Source organism: Sminthopsis crassicaudata, chromosome 2, assembly GCF_048593235.1.
Source record: "Sminthopsis crassicaudata isolate SCR6 chromosome 2, ASM4859323v1, whole genome shotgun sequence".
NCBI classification, from domain to species: Eukaryota; Metazoa; Chordata; class Mammalia; order Dasyuromorphia; family Dasyuridae; genus Sminthopsis; species Sminthopsis crassicaudata.
Window position 1 is genome coordinate 481709795 of NC_133618.1, and position 24386 is coordinate 481734180.

At 33.2% G+C, this 24386-nt stretch overlaps 1 protein-coding gene across 1 annotated transcript in view; it reads right to left on the reverse strand.

Moving 5' to 3' along the window:
• The window catches only part of ITFG1 (integrin alpha FG-GAP repeat containing 1), a 272577-nt gene that overhangs the window by 24154 nt on the left and 224037 nt on the right, over window positions 1-24386 (reverse strand). Inside the window, exon 14 of the mRNA XM_074293314.1 lies at window positions 22394-22472. Coding sequence (XP_074149415.1) covers window positions 22394-22472 — 79 coding nt within the window. The remainder of the gene's footprint in view (window positions 1-22393; window positions 22473-24386) is intronic.

A 24386-nucleotide genomic window follows, 5' to 3' on the forward strand; every position in this document is an offset into this window, starting at 1 on the left:
AAAAAAAAAAGAGGGAAGGTTAAATATTGGGTGATTTGCTAATCATGGTGGTATAATCTGTAATCTCTATATTGATGAGGCTGGTTGATTATTTGAATTTAGGAATTCTGGGCTACAGTGATTTAAAGGCAACTGAGTGTTCTCACAGAATCTATCACTTTTGTAAGTACCCTAGAATAGAGGCCCACCAAGAGTCCTGGCTCAGGATGGAAATAAAGCAGGTCAAAGCTACAATGCTGAGTAGGAGTGAGATTAGGCCTATGAGAGAAAATTGTACTTGCAGCTAGGCAGAATAGGGAAACCCAACTTGGGGGGAGTGGGAAGGGTTATCTTTTCAAGTCATATTTTACAGGGCTCTCAGATTTCATTTCTGTAGATAGCAGAATCAAATCTGTTATTGATTTAGACTTTTAAAGAAACATGAGCTATTGAATCTGTCACAGTGAACAAGCCTTTAAAGGAAATGGCAAAATAATTGTTCATTCACCACAAAATTCTTCAAGTGTAGTATAACTTGACTTGTAATGCTTGTAAGGTGATAAGTTTTGATTTTAGAAAATTATTTCTTAAAATTTCTTGTATAACTGGGTGCCAGATGAAATTACATAGTTTTAAATGTTCAATTTATCACACATGAAACTTAAATTGAATTTGAATTTATTGTGATCACTTGCTATAATTCACTTGTATAAATCTCACATTCGATAGTGATACTTAGGAACAACTGGTTTATCATGACCAGTTTTTTTGTAGATATAATAGTTATATTCTCTTAAGAGTTTTGTAACAGGCAGGGAGAAAAAAGGTAATGATAATGATTTTTAGTAATAATAAATTGATTTTCCCTTAATATCTTGTGTTCAAGTTCAGAGCACTTGACATATGTCTGTATAATCGAGCAGAGATGAAAAATTCTAGACATAGAGAAATTAAATGATTTACTTGGAGTCTCCTAGGCAAATTTCTGCTGGAATCAGACACTTCTGAGACATACTTTTAATTCCTAATCAGTGTTTTTTAAAATCAGTCTTTCTATAAATCTAAAGGTTTTTATTTTTGTTTGTCTTGTTTAGTGTGTGTGTGTGTGTGTGTGTGTGTGTGTGTGTGTGTGTGTGTGTGTGCAATACAAGACTGTGACTATTCATTTGTTGTGCCTCATTAATTATATGATTATCTGATTTCCTTTTCTCTATTCTCTATGATCCAGGAAATAGAAACAAACATTTCCTTAACTTTGATGCTTTGTCAATCAATGATCTCATCAGGATATTTGTGCCCTCCTCTAGAACAATCTGCAACAAATCCATGCCCTCTCATCTTGTGGGATTTTTGTTTAGGTTATTCTGTACAGCTATAAGTAAACTACAAAATGCTTGATGGTTTTTTCTGGATCTTTTAATATTTAATATGTAAGAATGGAAAACCCATTTTCTCCACTTCTCATTCTTGTTAATGATTGAACCATTTTCTTTTTATGAATGATTTTCATGATAGTTTTTAATCTTTCTTGTAAGTAAACCTATATTGTAACTTATACATACATTATATCCTTTAGGTTATTTGCAATTATGAATACTTTGAAACTGTGATGTTCCATGAAATGCAGTCATATAGCATCACCAGAAGAATACTGATATTAAAAAGATAAACTTGGTGGCACTAAGTTGCTTGGCATCATTGGATAAATTATTTAGTTACTGAAATGAGATCTAGATTAGTTCTCTCCTTTTAATTTGGGCCCTGCTTGTTGTCCATCAACAGTGCCCATACTATTTCAAAATATGTTCTTCACTCATTTTTCTTCCCAGTATGGATGGCTAGGCAGATACCTATTTTGACTATAGATATCAATGAGAAGATTTTGTAGGTTCAATGCAATTAGCACACTATCTTCTGCAAATAGGAACTAGAGAATCTGCTAATAGGCAAAGATTCTTCTACTTGGATTTTGTGCAAGACATGCTCTGCCATAGATAGAATCATTCACACATGCTTAATTTTGTTGAGTGGGAATGGCAATCACTTGTCTAAGCATTTTTCTTCCTGTTTGATACCTCCCTTGATGTTGATACTCAGATGACTACTGAATGAAATTTTCTTTGTGTTTTTCCTGAGTTCTAACTTCAGATCTGTACTAGAGTTAACTATATCTTGTCTCCTACTGGATTGTAAGATACCTGAGGATAGGATCCACATCTCAGTTAAATTTCCATTGTTTCCCTCCAGGACTAAGCATAGTACATGTTTAGTAAATATATGATGATGATGTTTTAAATTAATTCACTAAGGAGCTAAAGTTTAAGTCTGGGCCCCAGTTAAAAAAAAAAGGAACTGTCCCCTTCCCCCAATTATTCCATTTGCCTGTCACCTTAATGCTCACATATATATGTACTGTTAGATTTGTACATGTTTCTGAGGAAATCAAGGGAAAGAGAGGAAAGGAAGCAGGAAAGTATGTGTAAGATATGCTCTAGTAGTTTGCTGCAGAAAGACATATTGGAATGCAAAAAATTGGATCTTATAATTGCACACCCCCAACTAGATTCTAAATTGGGGGGAATGAAAATCAGGAACATAATCCTTAACCTAATTTAATACAGCATCAGCTCTAAAAAGGCACAACCAAGACAAAAAGCAAGTCATAAGAAAATACCACATATATGCAGTGAGAAGAAAAAACCTGCCACCTGTAGGTATTCTATTGAGTTCATTGTTCATTTTCCCCACACTGAGCTTTAAAAAGCCCACAAGGCAGTCACAACAGTGACAGAGGCTAATGTGGTGACTCAGCTGATTTTCTACCTGAGTGCTTACTCTCCCACCATCAAAGCCAGGGCACAAAAAGGTGCTTTCCTCTTTGACTGAACTTAAAGTGAGACAGTAGGGGGGAATGTTTGTTCTCAGGAGATTTAATGACATCTGAACTACGTGCTAGGTGTTGAGGCCAAAAGAGTGTGATTATTTCCATAATAATCATCTCCCACCATGCTTCACTGCTTTACTGAAATCAATAAAGTTATTTGAGAGATGACAGCATTTACATTGAAGTGTAATACTTTTCATTTTTCCCTTTATAATGTCTATAAACTACTGAATTCAGAAACAATTCTCACTAGATTTACCTAGTGCCCAAATACTTATCTGACTGCATGTAGACAAAGAGATACAGTGGTATGTAACTAGTACAAAATTATGTTGATTTATGTAATGAAGATTATAAATAAAATATAGAAAATATGTACATAGTTTTTTGTTCATTGACTCCCTTATTAGACTGTGAGCATGAGCAGGTATTGTTCTTTGTAAACTATATAAAAACATATTGTCTGGTACATAGTAGGCACTTAATAAGTTCACTTGACTTGACAAAAACAAACTTGTAATCATTCTCTCCATTGGGACAAGACACCTCTTGGGAAAAAATTTTCTTGGGGTAGTGTGTGTGTGTGTGTGTGTGTGTGTGTGTGTGCGCGCGCGTGCGCATGCATGCATGCTTGTTTTACAACTGATGATGTCTAGATATTATAGTATCATCTAGCCTTCTCATCTAAGATGATTTTGTATAGCTTTACATGAAAAACTGAGTTTCATCAATTAAAATTATCTTTATTCAACCTTCAGTATTTCAATCTTTTTTACTGTTTTGTTTATGAAAATAATTTCTTTTCATAGTATTTCGTAGTAGCTTAATTTTTTTTTTTTTAACTGGTCTTGCTATTCCAATGTCAAGAAACCTACACTATACAATGTAGAGGCATCAATAATAATCTCTTCAGTTGCCAGTTCCCTGTGAAGGTCTGCTTATTTCTGGAGGATTAATTAGGCTGCTTTGTCACAAAAGTTCCTCAGTGCTTGGCATTATTTTTTGCTTTAGACTACACTTTCTTTTGTGATTTAATAAAATTGACTATTTCATTGTGGATCTGAATGACAAGAAATATTTGACTTGCCCCACAGGAGTAGCCTTTGCAATAACTCTAATGGTTACTAAAATTTGTTCTTTAAATCCAAAATGCAGGAGGACAAAAACAGAGGGATTGGATATTCTATGTAGTGGTTCATAATCATCTCCCAGAATTCTTTTGCTGGGTGTAGCTGGTTCAGTTCAGAGTAATATCTATTCTTAAAAATGATAGAATTTAAAACATGGGAAAGTTGAAATATGTTTATGGCATAAAATTTGGCACTCAGTAAGTTAAAGATGAGCAAACCAACTACGTCTGATCCCAAGATGGACATCTTCAGTTAGTCTACTCTTAGCAGAAGTACACATGTGTGATTGCTGTCATAAAATGAAATTATATCATAATTAATTGTTTGTCCCAAGTAGTCCACATACTACTATAAACATACATAGGATCCTAGATAAATTTGGTAGAAAGAATGTTATCACTTGATGTTTTTTCAAAGATTTTTTTTAATGGCTCTATTCTTCTATGAAATACTTTACTGATGAGGCCACTCATCATGAGGCCTAGTTCCTTCTTCACAATCTCAACCAGAACTGACACCTGATAGGTTTTTCTCTCTTTATATCTTCAGTACAGAAGCCCCACTGTCCAAATTAGGAACTGACACACACGGTCTGCTATTTTTAGGCAGATCCTAGTTCATGCTTTATTTCACTCCTACTCCCTGGCCATCTTCATGATAGACTTGTCAATAGCCTTACTGTTTGTATATGTTCTTTCTCTACCTTTCTTCAAGTTCTGGAATTGTGATCAAATCAACTTCAGCATTGTTCCCAGAAGGAATATGTCAGTCTACTTTCCTATGGCTTTATACCATCTCTGAAACTTCTGAGTGCCTCTTTGTGGCCACCACTTTTCCCCGTTTGTCTCCATTGATTACACTGTAATATACTTGAGGGAAGACTTTTTGTTTCTGTAGTTGTATCTCTATTATTTGATACATATTAAATATGGAATAAATGCTTTTTCATTCAACCATTCATTTATGAAGTAACAAAACATCAAAAACACTTCTGTCAAATTCCTAGATGGTTACTTAGTATAATATCTAATCAGTAATTGTATCAAATACCGTAACATCACATGTTTACAAATGTTACAAAAATACTTGAAGTATCCTTTCTATTAAGAACTTTCCCTCTTAGTTTAAAAGAACCCTCTATTTAATAGGTCTATGGATATTTCCTATAAGGCTATTTGCTTTTCCTGAGATGGATCAAAGGCTATTTCAAGCTTAGCAAAGCATTCCCTGAATGAAAATGTGTACAATCTGGTATTTGATGACATTTTTTCATACTGGGCATTGCCTGGGTAAAGATAATTCTGTATTTTTTTCCACCTTTGACAAGATGGATAACATTTCTGGCATAGTTTTGATCTGCCATGTAAAATACAGTATCAAAGCTGTAGCCTTTAGGCCAAACAGATGCAGTTAATTTATATATTGGCAAGCTGCCTTTATTTTTGAGGCATCTCATTCAACTCTTCTTTCCTCTGTCTGGTATTATAAATCTAGTTAACATCTCAGAATGAACACAGAAACATACATTTATTCTTGAAATATTCAGATATGAAAAAAATGTATGAATCTATGTACTAAGTTTTTTGTATATGGAAATGCTCTATCATGATTGCCTTATAGCATAATTTTTAAAATGTTAATAATGTTCACCATAATTTTATCTTTCATATGTCCAAAGGCATTTGCATTTTTCTATCCCATTTACTAAAACTAGGGGAAAATGTTAATGATAGACAATCAGAATATAGACATTATACTTCTTACATTTTTTTTTTGCCAGGGATCAGCTCTGGGTTTCCTATTAAGCACAAAGGATTCCCTGACCTTTTTTGGGGGGACATATAGGTATGACATTTCATTTCAAAAAACAAATAATAAATCATATTCCCATCAATCCCTTTTAGCTTTCCAAGTTAAAAATAACAAGACAGAAATAGACATACCAAAATGACTTCTGTGCTTTGAAAATTAGCTTATGTAAACTTTGTAGGATTAGATATGATATAGTTTATTTAGTAATTACTTTATTAAAATGGCTTTAAGCTTAATCCAATGCCATCACTTCACTACTTCATGAATTTTAGAGTGCCTGCAACAGAATTTAAATATGATATGTAATAAATAATAAGATTGCATCTTTGTGGTATAATAGTTCCTATAAACTTCTCATTTTCCCCACTGTAGAGTAAGTTATAACTTCATAATACCAAGAGAAGTAGTTACTTTTATGGGGGAGAGGGGGAAACCAGTTTTTTGTATCACATGTTAAGATGTGCTGAACTGATCATTTTTTAATGAAAGCTTTTTATTTTAAAACATGCATGGATAATTTTTTTAACACTGACTTTTGCAAAACTTTGTGTTCCAAATTTCCTCTGCCTTCCCCCTACCTCCTAACCTAGATGCCAAATAATTCACATGTTTACATATATATATATATGTATATGTATAATCCGATATATGTTTACATATTTATACAATTATCTTGCTGCATAAGAAAAACCAAATCAAAAAGGGAAAAAAATGAGGAAGAAAACAAATGCAAACAAAAAACAACAAAAAGAGTGAAAATACTATGTTGTGATCCACATTTAGTGCCCAAGGTCCTCTCTCTGGGTATAGATGGCTCTCTTCATCACAAGATTATTGGAACTGGTCTGAACCATCTGAATCATTGAGAAGAGCCGCATCTATCAGACTTGATTATCTTATAAATCTTGTTGTTGTTGTGTACAATGATCTGGTTCTGCTAATTTCACTCAACATCAGTTCATGTAAGTCTCTCTCCAGGCCTCTTTGAAATCATCTCACTGATCATTTCTTATAGAACACACACAAAGAGGGCTGCTACAAACATTTTTGCACATTTGGGTCCCTTTCCCTCCTTTATGATCTCTTTGGGATACAGGCCAAGTAAAAACACTGCTGGATCAAATGGTATGCACATAGCCCTTTGGCCATATGAACTGATTACTAAGTCAATTTGAATGTATATAAGTGTGTAGTATGCTTTCGTAGAGAAGTGAAACTGAACTGTTACTAATGTTATCTCCTACATTTTGGGGGCAATGTCTGACAGAAACATTGATTAAGGATACTAGTTACTTAAGTAAAAATTTGGGATTACCTGTTCTCTCTAATGATATCTCAGAATGTGATTGGCTTGGACATGACAATGCATTCAGCATTAAGGCTAATAGGCTGTAATTGGAGGAGGCCATGCAAGGGACAAGAAGGGCAGTAGTTTTATTTTGGTTCCAAAGGAGGTGTGGATTTCACGCCAGGGGGCAAACTATAAACTTCATGTAATCCTGGACAAATGTCTTAATCCTTCTAGGATCTGGTTTTGTCATCTGTAAGATGAAGGAATTGGACTAGATGATTGCTGTTTCTTTTGATTTTCAGATTCTGTAATGTGATCCTTTCATTAAAAAAAGAAAGAAAAATAGAAATTAACAAGACCTAAAAGCTTCCTCATTTGCCAGGAAAACCTCCTGACTCATCTGGCTTTCATTCTCATTCCTAACATTGTCAGGTCTCAATGAATACTGATTGTGGTGACTTCTTCCCAGATTGTTGTTCTTTCTTTTCAGTTTTCTTCTTTGTTTCTTTCTTTGCTTTCAAGGTTTAGAATACTCAAGTCAGGAGCAAAATTTAGGCACTAAATGTTTAGATCCCTCAAATTCATGCTGCTAAACTAATAACAAGTTTTTAACAAGACACTTGGCAAATGGACTGATCCTGACTTTCTTTAGAAATCATAACTAAATATAAAAAAGATGATGTGTTTTCAAAGTCATTTTGCTCTTATAAGATGAAAAACAATTCTGCAGAGAGAAAACAAACTTTTTCTGAGATGATTATCTTTCTAGGTATATCTTTTATACAATTATGTACCAAGTGTCATGAGTCATGCTGTTGCTTACATGATTCATTTGGCAGCCAGCAATTCAATAGGGCTGACAATGGAAAATGCTAATAACTGATTTCTATCATTAAAATGGGATATATTGGGGGTAGATCTGTTGTATGATGAACCATCCTCCTGCTTATTTGCACAAAAAAATGGTAAAAAGGGCACTTTGAAATCAAAACTTTAAAGTCACACTGCTCAGAATGGCCATGTTATATTGGTTCAGTTACTTCAGATACTGAACTAGACGTATTGCTAAGAGAAATAATCATTATAGGTCAAATCCTGTTTTAAACTTGAAGGGTTAGTTGAACTTATTCTTTTGTTGAATGAGAATTTTTTGCATAGAACACTGTTTAAATCTTTAAGTATTTTTTGTTGTTGTCCAGTTGTTTTCTAGTTATGTCCAACTCTTTGTGACCCCATTTGAGGTTTCTGTGGCAAAAATACTGGGTTAATTTACCATTTTCTTCTCCAGCTCCTTTTATAGATGAGGAACTGAGATAGACAGGTTAAGTGACTTGCCAAGGGTCACAAAACTAATAAGTATCTGAGGCCAGACTTGAACTCAGGGAGATGAATCTTCTTGATTCCAGCCCTGGTGCTCTATCCACCATGTCACCTAGCTGCTCCTATTAAGTAATAGAATATTGCTAAGAAGTCTTAAGCAATAGGATATTGGTTAAATTTCCATATAAGACATTCTATATTCCAGACATCACCTGAAAGTTTTACGTCTTTTTAGTCACAAGGATTTTTTGTTGTAATGGCATATATTTTAGTGACATTTGACTTTTATTTTTCCACGAGTCTTAAAATGAATTGCTTTAAAAACTCAAGAGAACTGGGCATGTCACATAGATATAAAAAGCAAAATCCCTTTCCTTAACAAAACAATTCATGTTAAAGTAAAAGTGTCTTCCACATGGGAGAAGCTACTGTGGAAGGATTGTGTCAAAGTTCTAGTTTTTATATACAGTTTTTCCTGACCCTTCCAAATGCTACCTTATACTCAACACACCCCTGCATTATATTTGTATTGATTCTCTTTATATTTATTCTGTATGTTTTTACTGAAGTACTTGTTATCTTTCCCCTTGGGATAGAAGCTCCTTGAAAATAGGGATTATTTCATTCTGTGTCTGTCTCTAGTCCCTAGCACAGTGCTTGGCATACAGGCGGTGCTTAATAAATATTGGCTGACTGAGTGGAGAAATGGGTTTTTCTGTGAAAGGAACCCATTTCTCCCCTAAATCACTGAGCTCAAATATATAGAAAACTAGTGCCATTGCAGTGAAGGGTACTGTTGGTTTTAGAATGGAAAAAAAAAAAATGTGTCAGCCAAGGGCACAGTAATTCTAAATGGCTAATCAGTTGGATTACACATCTGAAGTCTTTTATGACAGGAGAATTTGATTCTTTGATGAACTATAGTGAATTAGGTATTGGCTAGTAAAAAAAAAAAAAAAAAAAGTTGAGTGAGTACTGAACCTCTATAAATCTGTTGCTAAGATATAATCTGTCAAATGGTGTTATGTAGGCTGCTGTCATCCTGGAATTCTGTAGGTATTTTGCTGCTAACTCTTTTCACTGAAGATTTCTACAGAAGGATGAAAACAAATGGCCTTTTTAAAGCAAGCAAAATAATTTAGCCCCTGACCAATATAAATGATTTATTCTCCTTTCCTCTCTCTCCCCTCCCTTCTTCTCCTCTTTCCTTTCTTTCCCTCCCATCCTTTCCTCTCTTCTCTCCTTCTTTATTCCCTCCTTCCTCCTTCCTTTCCTTTCTTCCTTCTTCCTTCTCTCCCTCCTCCTCTCTGTCTCTTTTTTCTTCCTTTCTTTCTCTTTCTTGTTTTCTTTCTCTTAAAACTAGTTGGAGATGTAGAATCCAACAACTCTTTAAAGAATAATTTCCAATAATTTTATTTCAGTATTACCAAAAATATATTGATAGCAAGCTTATGTTGCATTGTGTAATTTTTCTGAAAAAAGAAATCATGTTAGGGTAATGACAGTCCAAAGCTTAAGAAAATTCAAAATCAAGACAGCCTACAGTTGGAGTCTTTGTACTTTGGAGGTGGAGTTTTAAATGTTTTTGTAACATCTCTATTTGTACTAACTTTTTCTTAAGATTCAGTAAGACTAGTTTAAAAAAGGAAAATACATAATTAAGTTTTTTCAATTATGTATGTAGATAATAGTCAATCAAGAGTTAGGATACTTAAAATACACATTAAGTCATTAGAATTAGGGGAAATTGGTGATTCAGAGGCTTTCAACATTTGGAATTTAAATGGTTCTCTTTGAGAGGGAGTATAAAGTATTTTTACTTAATAAATTAATCTCTTTGGCAAGCTTAGAATGTGTTATTATGACAAGGCATATCTAAAATACAGAGCTTAAAAATTATATTGGGAAAAGAATGCCTTGTCTATACATGCAATTGCATACTGATTTGAAGGAAGATATTTTGTCATTTTCAAATTGTTTTCTTCAAATATCCATTGGCTCCAATCATTATTGAAACTTGACTTTATAAAGGAGGGAAAAAGACCCACATGTGCGAAAATGTTTGCAGCAGCTCTTTTTGTGGTAGCAAAGAATTGGAAAATGAGTAGATGCCCATCAACTGGGCATATGGTATATGAAGGTAATGGAATTTTGTTATTTTACAAAAAATGATGAACAAGCTGATTTTAGAAAGTCCTAGAAAGATTTACATGAACTGATGTTGAGTGAAACAAGCAGAACCAGGAATACATTGTATAAAATAAAAGCAAGAATGTACAATGATTAACTATGAAAGACTTGATTCTTCTCAGTGGTTCAGTGATTCAAAGCAATTCCAATAGACTTTGGACAGAAAATGTCATCTGCATTCAGAAAATAAGTAAGGAGACTAGAATGTAAATCAACACATGCTATGTTCATTTTTTTTTTTTTTTGATCTCTTCCATGGTTTTTCTCTTTTGCTCTGATTTTTCTCTCCCAACATGATTCATAAAGCAATGTGTATTTAAATAAACAAACAAATAAATAAATTTTTTTAAAAAAAGAAACCTGACTATCTCTGAGAAGGGAAAAAAATCTAATAGCCAGAAATAAACATAGCATATTAATTCTGTAAGCTCACATGTTAGATAAATGAACTGAAATTAGAGGTAAAAATCATTTTTACTTATAAAGGGAATAAAATTATTACTAAGAAGTCATTCTAGAGGACAACTTGATAACAATAGAGAATTGATAATCAATACAGGCAATTACAGCATCTCTAAGTGATTCTCTCGATTTACCATCATATATTCCAAGATATAGCATATTTTTCCAATCTTTCCTCATATCTACTCCTGTTATGGTAGTTTTTAAAACATTGACTTCTAATTTACTTACTAGTTATATATAACAGGAAAAAAAAAAAGACTAGTAAAATTTTTAAAAAGTGTTGGTTATTTCCAAGATAATGGGATAAATAGAATGATTAAACATTAAAACAAATGTGTTTGAAAGGTGGCTTTAATGTTCCATATTTATGCGTGCATGTGTGTGTGTGTGTTTATGCTTTTACATCTCAAATCAAAAATGCAAAAGAAAGAAGAATAAATGGTTTGCTTTGTAGAAGACATCAAAACTCTTTCACTCCACCTATTCACTTCACTAAAATACTTGAATTATTAAATGATTTCCTACTGGTAAAGACAGTTAATGTCCTTACTAATTAACAGTGAATTTATTCTTTCTTATACAATTAAATTTGTCATATAATATCACTAGTAGAAATTCCAAAATATTTGTTGATTAAAAACTAAGTGCTTCAAATTACTTAAACATCAAATAGCCAGAATATTGCAATAGGATATATTTCATAGATTTTTATATCAGTCTTTTACCATAGATCTTAATTATAACTTTTCACCAGTTTTGTTCCTGAGTTTGTGCAATATTTTCTAATCTATAGATGTAGGGAAACTGTTCCTTTTAACTATTATTAATATTATAATAAAAAAAATAAAATTGTCAAAATTATACTTTGGCAAAACTAAAAAAAAGTTGAACTCACTTGGAAAAGATTTGAAAGATAATACAATCAAGATGCTACTCAGTCAAAATTAAATAAAATTAATAAAATAGGCATTTAAATTTTGTATGTAGTAAAAATAAAAGAGCCTCCTAAGTTCATCTAATTGAATCCTCTCACTTTAGAGAGAAGAAAAATGAAGTCCACTGAGGAAAAGTTAAGGTCACAAAGACAAGAAACAGAACAGCTGACATTTGAACCCCGGTTCTTATACTCTAAATCCAGTGCTCTTTCTGATGCACCAAGGTACTTCTTTAAATTAATTTAACTACAAATTAAATAACTACTGTCATTGTAAAGTTTAATTTGCCTCTAAATGAAGACACATTGTATCCCACATATACGTTAGAACTTTCAAAGTAAATCTATTCTTTAATGTAAAATATATTAAGAAAATTGAAATCTCTCATAATGAAATAAGCAAAACCACAAATCCAATATCATAATATCTACTTTTTCTATGAAATACATTTTTCCTTCTGAATATTTAACACAATAATTTTCCAATATCTTCTACTTTTATACACTTTACATGTAAAAGTCTTCATATATCTGTGACTGAAAAAAGTTACTTTTCAATTTTAAATGTAATGATACTAAGTTATTGTTATCAAGGAAAACCGTAAATTCCTGGTTCATAAATGTCTCTGGCATCCTCCCTTGTCTCAGATCAATCTAACCATACTTTCTGTTAATATCATAATAATGAATCATCTACAACCCAACAGCTAGTATATTTGCAGGTCAAGTGGGCAGGCAGATGTTTCTGTTAGAAAACCCATCTGTTATATTTACCACAAATCAATACTAAATGAGGCAAAGCTAATAATACCTTATGCTTCTATGGAGTTTACAAAATAACTTTATGAGCTAAGTAGGAAAAAACTACTTTTATCTTCATTTTACAGAGATAAATAACTTGCCCAATGACACAAAATTATTTTCAGAATTAGAATTTACACTCCAATCTCTTGATTGTAATTCCAGACATCTATTGCACAAGAATAAGAAGAATCAACAGGAAAAGAGAATAATTTGTGTTTTGCTTTCAATGTCCCTGTGTTTTAGAATGAGAATTACTATGAATAAATGAAAGCAACATCATATAAGTTTTTGAGTTTGTTAAACTATTTTCACTATAACACCTTATAAATGTTTCATTTACAATAATTAGATAAAAGGGAAAATCATCAACATAGAATTGCAGTATGATTCTTAAAATTCTTTACATGATAATTCTTTAAACTAGTTAAAATAGTTACCATCTAAGGGTTTGAAATATACTAAAATGATTATTACCTTAAGCACTCATGAAATATAGATTTTAAAATATATTTTGTGTGTTATATTTTCTTGATTCCTTATCAGATTCAAAATTTGGCTTAATACAATTTGCCAATGAATAGTTAATAAACATTTATTATGTGCTTGTTATGTGCCAGACCCTATGCTAAGCATTGGAGATACAAATAAAGGCAAAAGACAGTCTTTGCTCTTAAGGAATTCACAGCCTGATGGAGGAGACATGTTCAAACTATGTCCAAACAAGTTCAAATCAAAGAGCAGCAAGGAGGCCAGTGTTACTAAAATGTAGAATATGTGGGAGAAGGAAGGGAGGTATAAGGTATAATATAAGATATAAGAAGACTGGAAAGCATTGTATATGAAAGGCTTTGAATGACTGATAATTTTATGCTTCATTTTAGAGGTAACAGGGAGTCACTAGAGTTTACAGAGTTGAGAGTGGCAGTGACACAGTCAAATCTGTGCTCTTGGAGGACCACTTGGCAGAGGAGAGATTGGAATAGGTAGAGACTTATGGGGGGGTGGGGTGATACTGACCATCTGGCTACTGCAATAGTCCAGAAATGAGGTGAGAAAGGCCTACACTAGGGAGAGAGGGGGAAGAGAGAGGGATCCTATGCAAGAGATGTTCTGAAGTTAAAACTGGCAGGCCTTGGTAAGAGACTGGATATATGGAGTGAGAGAATGAGAAGTAAAAGACAGTGCTAAGTTGTGAGTCTGGTGGTTTGTCTTTGACAGTGGAGTTGGGAAGAGGGGAAGATTTTTGGGAAAAGATTTGTTCAATTTTAGACATGTTGAATTTAAGATGTCTATGGAATATAGAATTCAAGATGTTCATGAAGCACTTGGAGATGCATAACTAGAGATCAGCAGAGATATTAGGCCTTAATTAATGGATTTGAAATTCATGAGCATAGAGATGATAACTGAAATCATCCAGAGAAATGAGATGGAGAAAAAAGAGAGTCCAAGACAAACCTACAGTTAGTGGGCATTACTTTAATGCACATCTAGCAAAGGAAACTGAGAAGTAGTCTAATAGGTATTTTCTTCACATAATTCAATATTTCTAAATTCCAGAAATATTAAGGAAAAAAGTAGCTTTCTCCAAGCGTAGTTTGCATATTGTAGGTGAAATTCAAAAAAGCTTATATTGTTCTTGTGTATTCTAAGATAGAAGTCTTAGAAAGTGACTTGAATTTGATATAGGATGAACTTGCCAGACACCTTTAAATAACTCTAATACACATAAATGGGGCCATGACATGAAATGCTTCACAGCATGGATACTTCTTCTGATAGAAATCCCAATGTATAATCCTGTCCCTTGTCAAATATCTTCTTGATGTCAAATATCCCTGGTTCAAATCTAAACTCAACTTTTGGTGATAACTTGTATCTGAATTTTTTTTTTTTTTTTTTTTGAGAGTGTTAAGTATCTCAGGCCAGATTTGAATACAGATCTTCCTGACTTCAGGGCTGGTGCTCTATCCACTACACCAACTAGATATCTCTGAAGATGATATATTCTTGAAAGTACTTTTTTAAATAAGGAAAAAATAAAATCTTGATTTCTGATTCAGGATGTCATTATTAAAAGAGTTTTCAATATTCATTAACAACCTTAAGTTAAAACCCTTAAAAATAACTTTTGGCAGCTCACTAGAGATTACATGACATTAGATGCTCTCTAGAGCACACTCAGGATTGTAAACTATTATTGAGAGATTATTTGCAGGCAATATGGTATAGCAGTCAGAGTGCCAGATGTCAAATCAGGAAGATGTGGGTTTAAATTCCATTTCTGACACTTACTAGCTGCATAACCATCAGCAAATCACTTGCCCTGTAGGAATCTCAGTTTATTAATTTATTAAAAAGGAATGCTAATAAAAAGGATAGTAACTCCTCACTGGGTTTTTATAAAGCTCAACTAACACACTATATAGCATTATATGTATTGCATACCTACAACAGTAATGTGATACTATTAATAACACTAGAATTTTTTTTAAATTTTATTTAAAATTTTTTGACAGTATATATGCATGAGTAATTTTTTTAAATAATATTATCATTTTTCCAAATTATCTCCTCCCTCCCTCTACTCCCTCCCCTTGATGACAGGCAATCCCATACATTTTACATGAATAACACTAGAATTTAACAACTATAGCTAGCATTTATTTAGCCCTTAAGATTTGCAAAGCACTTTACAAATGTTATCTTTTCCTATCTTCAAAATTATTCTGGAAGGGAGATGCTATTACTATCCTCATTTTGTGGATGAGTAAATAGGGTACAGTCAGAGCTGAAGTGGCTTGTCCAGGGTCACCCAGTTGGTAAGGGTTTGAGGCCAGACTTAATTAAGCTTTTTAGGTCTGATGCTCTAGCCACTATACTATCTAGCAGCTTGTGAAGAAAATCAGATTTGAAAATCAACCAATTCTTTAAAATTTTGGAGGTTACATTTGTGAACAAATCTGTGGAAGCGAGGGGGCACAAATGTGAGGATCAAATGAGAATCCTGGTGGAACACTTATCCCTGGCACAGTGTAGGTGCTATGAACATACAATGATTCCCTTCCCCACCTCCTTAACTGAGTTTAAGAAGTGAATGTTAAAGGCAATTCTGCTCTTCTTTTCACTTAATCTTTTGTGAAGAGAACTGGTCAGGAAGAACTGGGTTTGAGTCCAGCCTCAGACATGTCGTGGACAGGTTATTTAACTTGTGAGTACCTTGGGCACCTTTCTAAGATGAGAAGTTGGAGAGAAAGTGAAAGTTTACTTTAGTACTGTAAGTACCTCATGAGGAGTTTCCTTCACCAATAAAAGCATAGCTCTGGTCAAAATCTAAACAAGCAAACAAACAAAACCTCCAAAATGTTCCTGCAGCAAAGAATCATGTCAGAGATTTGGATCTGGGAACTGGTCTTTACTGCAGAACATAATGGCTTTTTGTGTTTGTTTTTGTTGTGCAAGGCATACATCTTATCACTGAACTGACTAAAAACATAGAAACCTAAATGTTTTATTGAAATCTAATGAAGGACACTACAGCAACAAGGAAGAAAATATCGGAGGCATCAATATTGAGCAAAGAATAAGATTTCAAGCTTATGCCTTGATACCAAATGCTCTTCATTTTAACCAAGGTTTGTTGAATTATTTACAACTTGTGGGAAGAAAAACATCTGCTAGCAAAGGCTTCATAAGCAGAAACAGACAAATATTATTCTTTCTTTTCCCCATCTTCCCAAATTGTTTTGGAGCTAAATCTTACTGTGCTGGCATCGATACTGAATGTAAATACTATCCTGGAAGTCAATGTGTAAGTACCATTTCATGAAGAAAGTCTTTTTGTTTGTACTAGAACTCCAATTTCTTCTTTAGATATTTCTTTTCTTTTTAAAAAATAGTTTTATCCTTAAGATTTCAGAATAGGCATTCAATTCATCTGCAGCTGTAGGGAAGGGATTGTTACTTGTTAGACAGATGGATAATTTTCAAACCCTGTGACAGTTTTCTTTGAAGCTGTATCCTTCCTGCAGTTCATTCAACCAAACAAATGGTTATATCAGCTGTTGCTAAGGGTTATTCTGTTACTTGGATTATTTACTCATTGACTTTCACTAGAGAAAAATCACTTCCTACTTGATTATGACTTTTTCAGAATTATAGTTTGGCTAATTATTTGGTTGACGGAAGATTAAAGTAAATAAAGATATGTTATCAAAACTTGACAGTGGTCATGATCCATTCCATTTCAGGAAAGTAGTAGCCCAGATAGCCTGAAATAGCAGATATTCGAAAAATTTTTCCATTCATCTTTGTAGTAGTTGATTATATATGAAAGGGGAAGCTAGGTGGCGAAGTGGATAGAGCACCAGCCTTGAATTCAGGAGGACACGAGTTCAAATCAGTTCTCAGATACTTAACACTTCCTAGCTGTGTGACCCTGGGCAAGTCACTTAACCCCAGCTTCAAAAAAAAAAAAAAAAAAAAAAAAAAAAGATTATATATGATAGGCTAATATCAAACTACTTTCATTTTTTAAGAATTTACATATACATGGATATATGTATATGAAAATATATGCACATACACTTATGTACATATGTATTATCTTCCTTAATAGCTTAAACTCTTTGAGAGCAGCACTTTTTTCATTCCTTGTCTTTGTGTTTCCAGTAGTTTGCACAGTCTTGCACTTAATAAATGCCTGTTGACCAATAAGCAAAGAGGTGAAATGTTTGAGTGTAAGAAGTAATAGAAAGAAAACTAGAATTTGAAATTTGCTGAAGATAATCTGTACTTATTTAACAGGCCTACAAATAGCTGTCTAAGAGTTGGAAAACTTCAAACAAGTCATCATGAACATAAATGGGAACAGTAAAGAGAAGAAAGTCAGTTTTGCTTTTTGATTTACCTGAACTCTCACTGTATGGAGAGAGAAGGGATTTAGATGAAAAAATCTTTATGTGGACAACTGAAAGATAACTTCATTTTAGGGAATTAGAGTGACCTCTATTATGAGAGAAAAGTACAAAAAATAAAAAAATAAAATTTACCACATCTAGAGTCCCTAGTGGAAAATTATTGAACTTGTAGAGTGGAATATGAATGATTATTACCAAATTTGGGGGGAAAATTTTGTACATATCCTTGAGATACATCCTTTTCAATAAACTAAAATCTGCAGCCACTATGAATTTTATTACATCCTTATTAAATGCTTCTTTGCCTTTTAACATGCTGTGCTGTCAATCTGTCATGCATTTTACTGCTCCTGTTTGAGTCATGTGATTATTTAATAACAGTTTTCAAAATATATGAAGGGTGACAGAGGTTGACAGTTACTTGGATTTTTCTCAAAAAAATGTTAATAAGTAGTTATTTTAGAAGGCTTAAAAGGAATAACTCCTGCTCCATTACAATAGAACAAAATAAATAACTTCAGTGCTCGACAAACAAAGGTTAGCCCCAACACAGGTATTGTTAGTCAATGAGTAACCATATGATAGGTCACAAAAATTTTCACATACTCCTAAATATGATATTCCAGCTTAATAGATTTAACTATTAATTTACAGGGAATTTGACTTCCAGTTACTGATTACTGGCTATTTTGCAAAAGGAATAAACAAAATATAGGTTCTAAGCCCTAAAGCTCCTAGGACAAAAGTAGTTTCATTTAATTTTATTTTTTTAAAGCTTCATAGAGTGCTGCTGCCTATTTGGAAAAGTAATGAAGTCTTAGTAATATAAGCTCTCCTAATAACATTTGGCTATTCAGACTTTGCTGGGAAATGGAGTGAGACCATAGGGAATTTGGTAAGAATAAGGAGATTTGGCTACAAGCAAAAGATAATTAGGTTGGACCATTTCGGTGATAATACATGATGGTTGTCTTTTCTGGCAATAGGTTCAGCAATCTGCATTTGGATTCCTGCCCCTTCTAACATGGTCTAGGTGGAAGATTTAGAAATTCTTCAGTAACTAAAGATTGTGCTAGGATTTTTATAATGTAAGAATTATAGTTTACTAATAGGACTATCCTCAGTTGTTTTTTTTGCTGTTGTTTGTTTTTGCTTTTTTGTTGTTGTTGTTTTTGTTTTGACTTTTTGGTCAGGAAGGAAGAAATCTGAAACTGTGATTTTATTTGTATGGAAATTCTCTTTCCCAATGAAGGGCAGTAATTTCTGGGTAGCTTATAGACTTTAGAGAATCACTGGGTTTTCTGAGAAGATAAGTTATTCGCCCAGAGTTACAAAGGTAGCATGGACCAGATAGAGACAGGACTCCTATTTCCAAGTCTAGGACTTTAACCACTATTTAAGGCTCCTCTCCTGCTCAGTCAGGGAAGGATGTCTGGTATTTCTTGCTTAATCTCAATGCTTCTGGTAAGGAAAAAAAATGTGACCTTGCTTGAACATAATAACTGGGCAGCCAGGAGATTTTCTTACAGTGGTCAACAGAGTCATGGAGCCTCTTCATCTGTGGTATATAATACATTTTTTGTTTTTTTGTTTTTTTGTTTTTATATTCTGCCAGTATGATACAATGTGCATGACAAAAACTGATTCTAAACAAATACATTTAAATACAATTGTAGTGATAGTGGGAGAGAGAGGCTTTTACATTTTTTAGTCATCACTGACACTAAGGAAAAGAATATTCACTCTATCTTCAAAGTTACATACTCAAGGATATGTGCAAAGTTGTGTTGCTATGGAGACTCATTAAAGGCTCTACTACTTTTAGAGTAATAAAAATTTGATTCTCATTCTTTTTCAGAGATAAAAACTTTATTCACTTCCTTTTTTATACCTTCAAATGCTGATACTATAGAAAGTTCTGAGTGCAAATATTACAGTAAAAAGCATTGGATTAGAAATTTGGAAGCCTATATTTTGCTATCAGATCTGCAACTAACAAATTTCATATAACAAACTCAATTTCACTATCAGATATGGGTTGATTTCAATTGTCTAAGTTTCTATGCGACAACTGGGTAGAGCAGTGGAAAGGAGGCTGGTCCTGGAGTCAGGGAAGATCTAAATTCAAATATAACCTCAGAAGCTGATGAGCTGTGTGAATCAGTGCAAGTTGCTTAACTATATATACCTTAGTTCCTATAAAATGAGCTGGAGAAGAAAATGGCAGACTGCTCCAGAATCTTTTTCAAATAAAACCCCAAATAGGGACATTGAGTCAGACATGACTGAATGACAACAGGGTTCTTATGATTCAACAGCCTTGTCTATGAAATGATAGATGAGTTCAAATCACTTTAAATTTTGCATTGTCTCTTCCTTTCTTTGCTCCATCTATTAGAACCACTTTAGTTGAGATCTTTTCTACTTCATCTACAGATTATTGTAGTAACTTAGAATGCTCTTCTGGAATCTAAAATTTGCTGCTTCTTATTGATCTTGAAAACAACTGCCAGGATTATCCATGATTTTATCATTTCTACTATCACTATTATTTTCACTTGCTTCTTATTGGCTACAGAAGTCCAAACTCCTTACGTTTGTCTGTCCTTGTAAGTTCAATCTACTTTTCCAGCCTTATTTTTAATGACCTCTTTATATGAAATATATATCACTTAAACTGATGTTAATGAAATATGTACCATACATTCTTTCTTATGGCCCTTAATTTGTGTTTTTTTTTTTTTTTTTTTTTTTTTTTTTTTTCCTGGAATGTCCTTTCCTTACTGAAAAAAATCTATCATTTCAAAGTCCAGGTCAGAAATCTCTTCATGTTCCCTTCCTAGATCAGTTCAGAGAGGAGATATCTCTTTTTCCTCTGCTTTCTTATAGAATTTATCATACGCTTTGCATTACAGCTTTAGTGAACTGTCTTCTTCTACTAGACTGCAAACCCTCAAAGAACAGGTTCTGTATCTTGTATAATTTTGTTTTTTTCAGGTACCTTGTACAGAGTTGATATTTGATGAATTAAAATGGAGTAACATTTTTCAGCATGGTCTTCCTCAAGTCATCAAGTTGCATCTTCAAAGGCCTCTACATATTTACACTGGAACTGACCTAGCTTTGGCTTACTTCTTTAGTACATGTCATATTCAAGACCTAGCTACATACAGCTAACTATAGTTAGTATAGTGACTTTTGATCCATCTATTCTGGGAAGCTCTGCTCAGGGATTTTTTATCATTCTAGAATTTCCATGCTTTGAAAATTATAGTGACCAAATAAATATCATAGCTCCAAATTTTAGGTGGGTTATTATGGTCATGCTCCCAAAAGGTGATTTCAATTAAATAAGTACAGTTAGTCTAGCTAGGATATACATCTGTACAAGGGATGTAGCATGAGTTTGCTTGGAATATTTGATCTACTATTATAAGTTTATGCTAACTGTATTATTATTCAGCAGTGGTTATGTGACTAAGAGTTATGCTGGCTAAAGTGACTGTCCCAAAAAAAGTACAATTAAACACAGAGGATAGTGATGTTACAGTATATTTGATTTATATCAGACCATAAGACAAAAATAATGATGACTTGACAGGTAATTTTTTCTGATTTATTTTTTCTTTTGCTCACCAGGAAAAAACCTTTTAAGATGTTGAAGAAAGAAGAGTTATCTGTAATTCTAGTTCTGTGAAGAAAGGACCCTGCTTATCTATAGTTCCATATTCTTCTGCCTCTGGAACTCTCTGAGTATTGTATTAAGAGTTTAAAACTTTCTATTACTTTTTTAATTGATAAATATCATTATTACATATACTATGCCCAGGGTCTCAGTAAGTTCCGATTTCTTAATAAATGTAGTCATTCTAATATCAGATCTGGTATAGCTTATTTCATTCAATTTTCTATAGACTAAATTATTCCCGATAATCATTTTCCCCATCAAATGACTTTTTGCAATTTATAACTGGAATTGCTTTTATATAAAAAATTTACTAGATATAACAGATTACTTCTAAATAATGTTAATAGTTTCTACTCCAGTTTTAGGAGACAAGGAAGAGGTAGTAGATTAGATTTTGGTAGTATTTCCGAATTTCTTCTTAATGATTTTGAATGAATCAATATATCGTAACAGCAATACTATAAGAGAAATGTTTGGTTTGATTTAAAGGACTTTTACTAATTGAATATCTGATCCCAGACAAGTCAGGAAATTATCTATCAATTTCTCAATTTCTGTAACTGTTGAATGAAATGACAATGTTATCTCAAAGTGGTCTTATTATTTGCAGTAGAGATTAACAAGAGGAAAAGTACTTTTAGATTTCCAGGAGAACATATATATGATTTAAGAAAGTGTCAGATTTTGTATAAAGGGAGAGTGGTATAATCATTTTCATTTAGAAGCCATTGTGCCTAAGTTACCTTGCCAATTTTGCACAAAAAGCTCTCAATTTCAAATATTAAATGATTCTAACTTTATGACAGTCACCACAACTAGGAAAAAATAACATGACAGGAATAGTCATGCTCATGGATGGTGACAAGCTTATCCTATTACAGAGAAAGAAAAGACACTTTTCCAGAAAGCCTCAATCATATTAAGTAGATAGTAATAAAGAAGACACATTAGACGTTACTGACTTTTGTCTACCTTACCTGAACCATTTTTCAGATAGCCATTTGCATCTACAGTTGTGTACATAATGTAAGGTCCAGGTTGATTCACTCCAAAGGGCTGTAAGGAAAAAAGGAATATTTTAAATCTCAAAAAGTAAGGAAATAGGTGAACTTCATTCAACTTGACATTCATAATTAAAATAATTTTAATGAAAATAAGATAGTCAAAAGGGGCTTTTAGACACTTAAGAAAGCTGCTAGAAATTAGTAAAACTTAAGAAGAAATTCCTTATTATTAATGCTTTAAGTTATTTATGGTTCAATCTTTGAAATTCAATGAATTAGTTATTATTAAAAGCTAATTGTGCTACTAGTGGAGGTAATTCTATAGGGTATAGAGAAAAGTGGGTATATTCATTTCAAGCCAAATTTGCTATCACATTGTTGGTCCAACATAGAATAAAACCCATAACAGTGTGATTAATGACATTTATTTCCTGTTAAATGCAGCATTAATTCTCTTTTTGTGGGGTTGCAGTGAATATTTCAAAAGAGATGACTTTCTCCCATTAAAATATCAAAATAAACAAAATCCATTCATGCTAATTAGAAAGGGAAAAGGTTTGCTATTAGTTCCAGTACATTTGAGATCCTGGACTCAATTTAGAAACAAGGATTATCATCCTGCAGTTCAGGCAAATCTAATAAGGCCAGAAGGGATATGGGAAAGTAGTGAGATGAGTGTCTTAACTAGTATATCATTCCCATTCCTGAAACACTCCTGAAATGGTGAATTAGATAACAAAATTTCTTCTACCTATAGAAAAAGTCTATTTAAATAGGACATTTAGGATTTGAATTCTATGGGGAGAATTGTGAAAGAAATGCAAGTGGCAATTTGGAATATAGTTTAGAAATCTTTAGTTTAGCATCAGAAATCCTTCTTTCTTGTCCCAGTTATGGCAATATGATGACCAAGATTGACCACTCATAGCTCTCCTTATCATTTGTTATGGTATAATCTGATGTTTTGCCAAAATAATGTCACCTCTTAAGGTGATCATTAAGAATCCAACTAGATAGACATTATAGTTTCTTATCTAACACTATATGAACTCTGGGAATCAATACATTCTTCAAAGATAGTGGTGGAGAGGCAGGGGCAAAGAAAGGTTAAAATGAGAAGATCCAGAGTAATGTAAGCAGATAAATCACCTAATTAATATCTTCAGGGAAAGACAGTGAATCAAAGACATTATCAAGGATATGTAAAGAGATAGGGCAGGTAATGAAATAAGACTGATGAATAGGCACTCTGAATGGTATATTGGAATGTACAATATATTAAAGGACTCAAAGGAAGGTCTCCAAGATTTGGAATAGATCATTTGTGGAAGATTTATAAAAAGGCATTTGCAATATTTACACAGGTTTCAATTGGTTGTTCTCTGTACCAATAGAGTTGTTTGGTTGTTTTTTTCCCTTGAAAAGGACCAAAATATCATCTCTATGTTAGAGTCAAGTCACAGTATTTCTGACTATGGCTGATCAGACCATTACAAACTTAGAATGTTCTGCCACAGGTCAGATATAAATAGTCCATATGAACATATGGATTTTTCCAACTGTGCATCTGGCATTTCTTTTGAACTACTTCAATTCTGCTTTGGTTACAGAGCACAGCACCTTCTCTGATGGGGGTATGTCATGCTGGCCATTCCTGTGCCAGCATCTCCCAAATCATATGATTACTTTTAAAGAGAAAACCTGAGAATGATTTTGTATTGCATTTTCTGATATGAGCATGCCCTGTGTGAGTTCTCCATAAAATAGCCTTTTTGGCATGTGACCATTTGGCACTCAAATAACGTGGCCAGCCCCACTGAGTTGAGTAGAGTATGAAGGCTTGGTAGCCTAATTCAAGAAAGAACCATAGTGTCTGGTACCTTATCCTGCTACGTGATCTTCAGAATCTTCCTAAGAATTCAAATGAAAGTGTTTTAGTTTTCTGGCGTGGCATTGGTACTGTCCA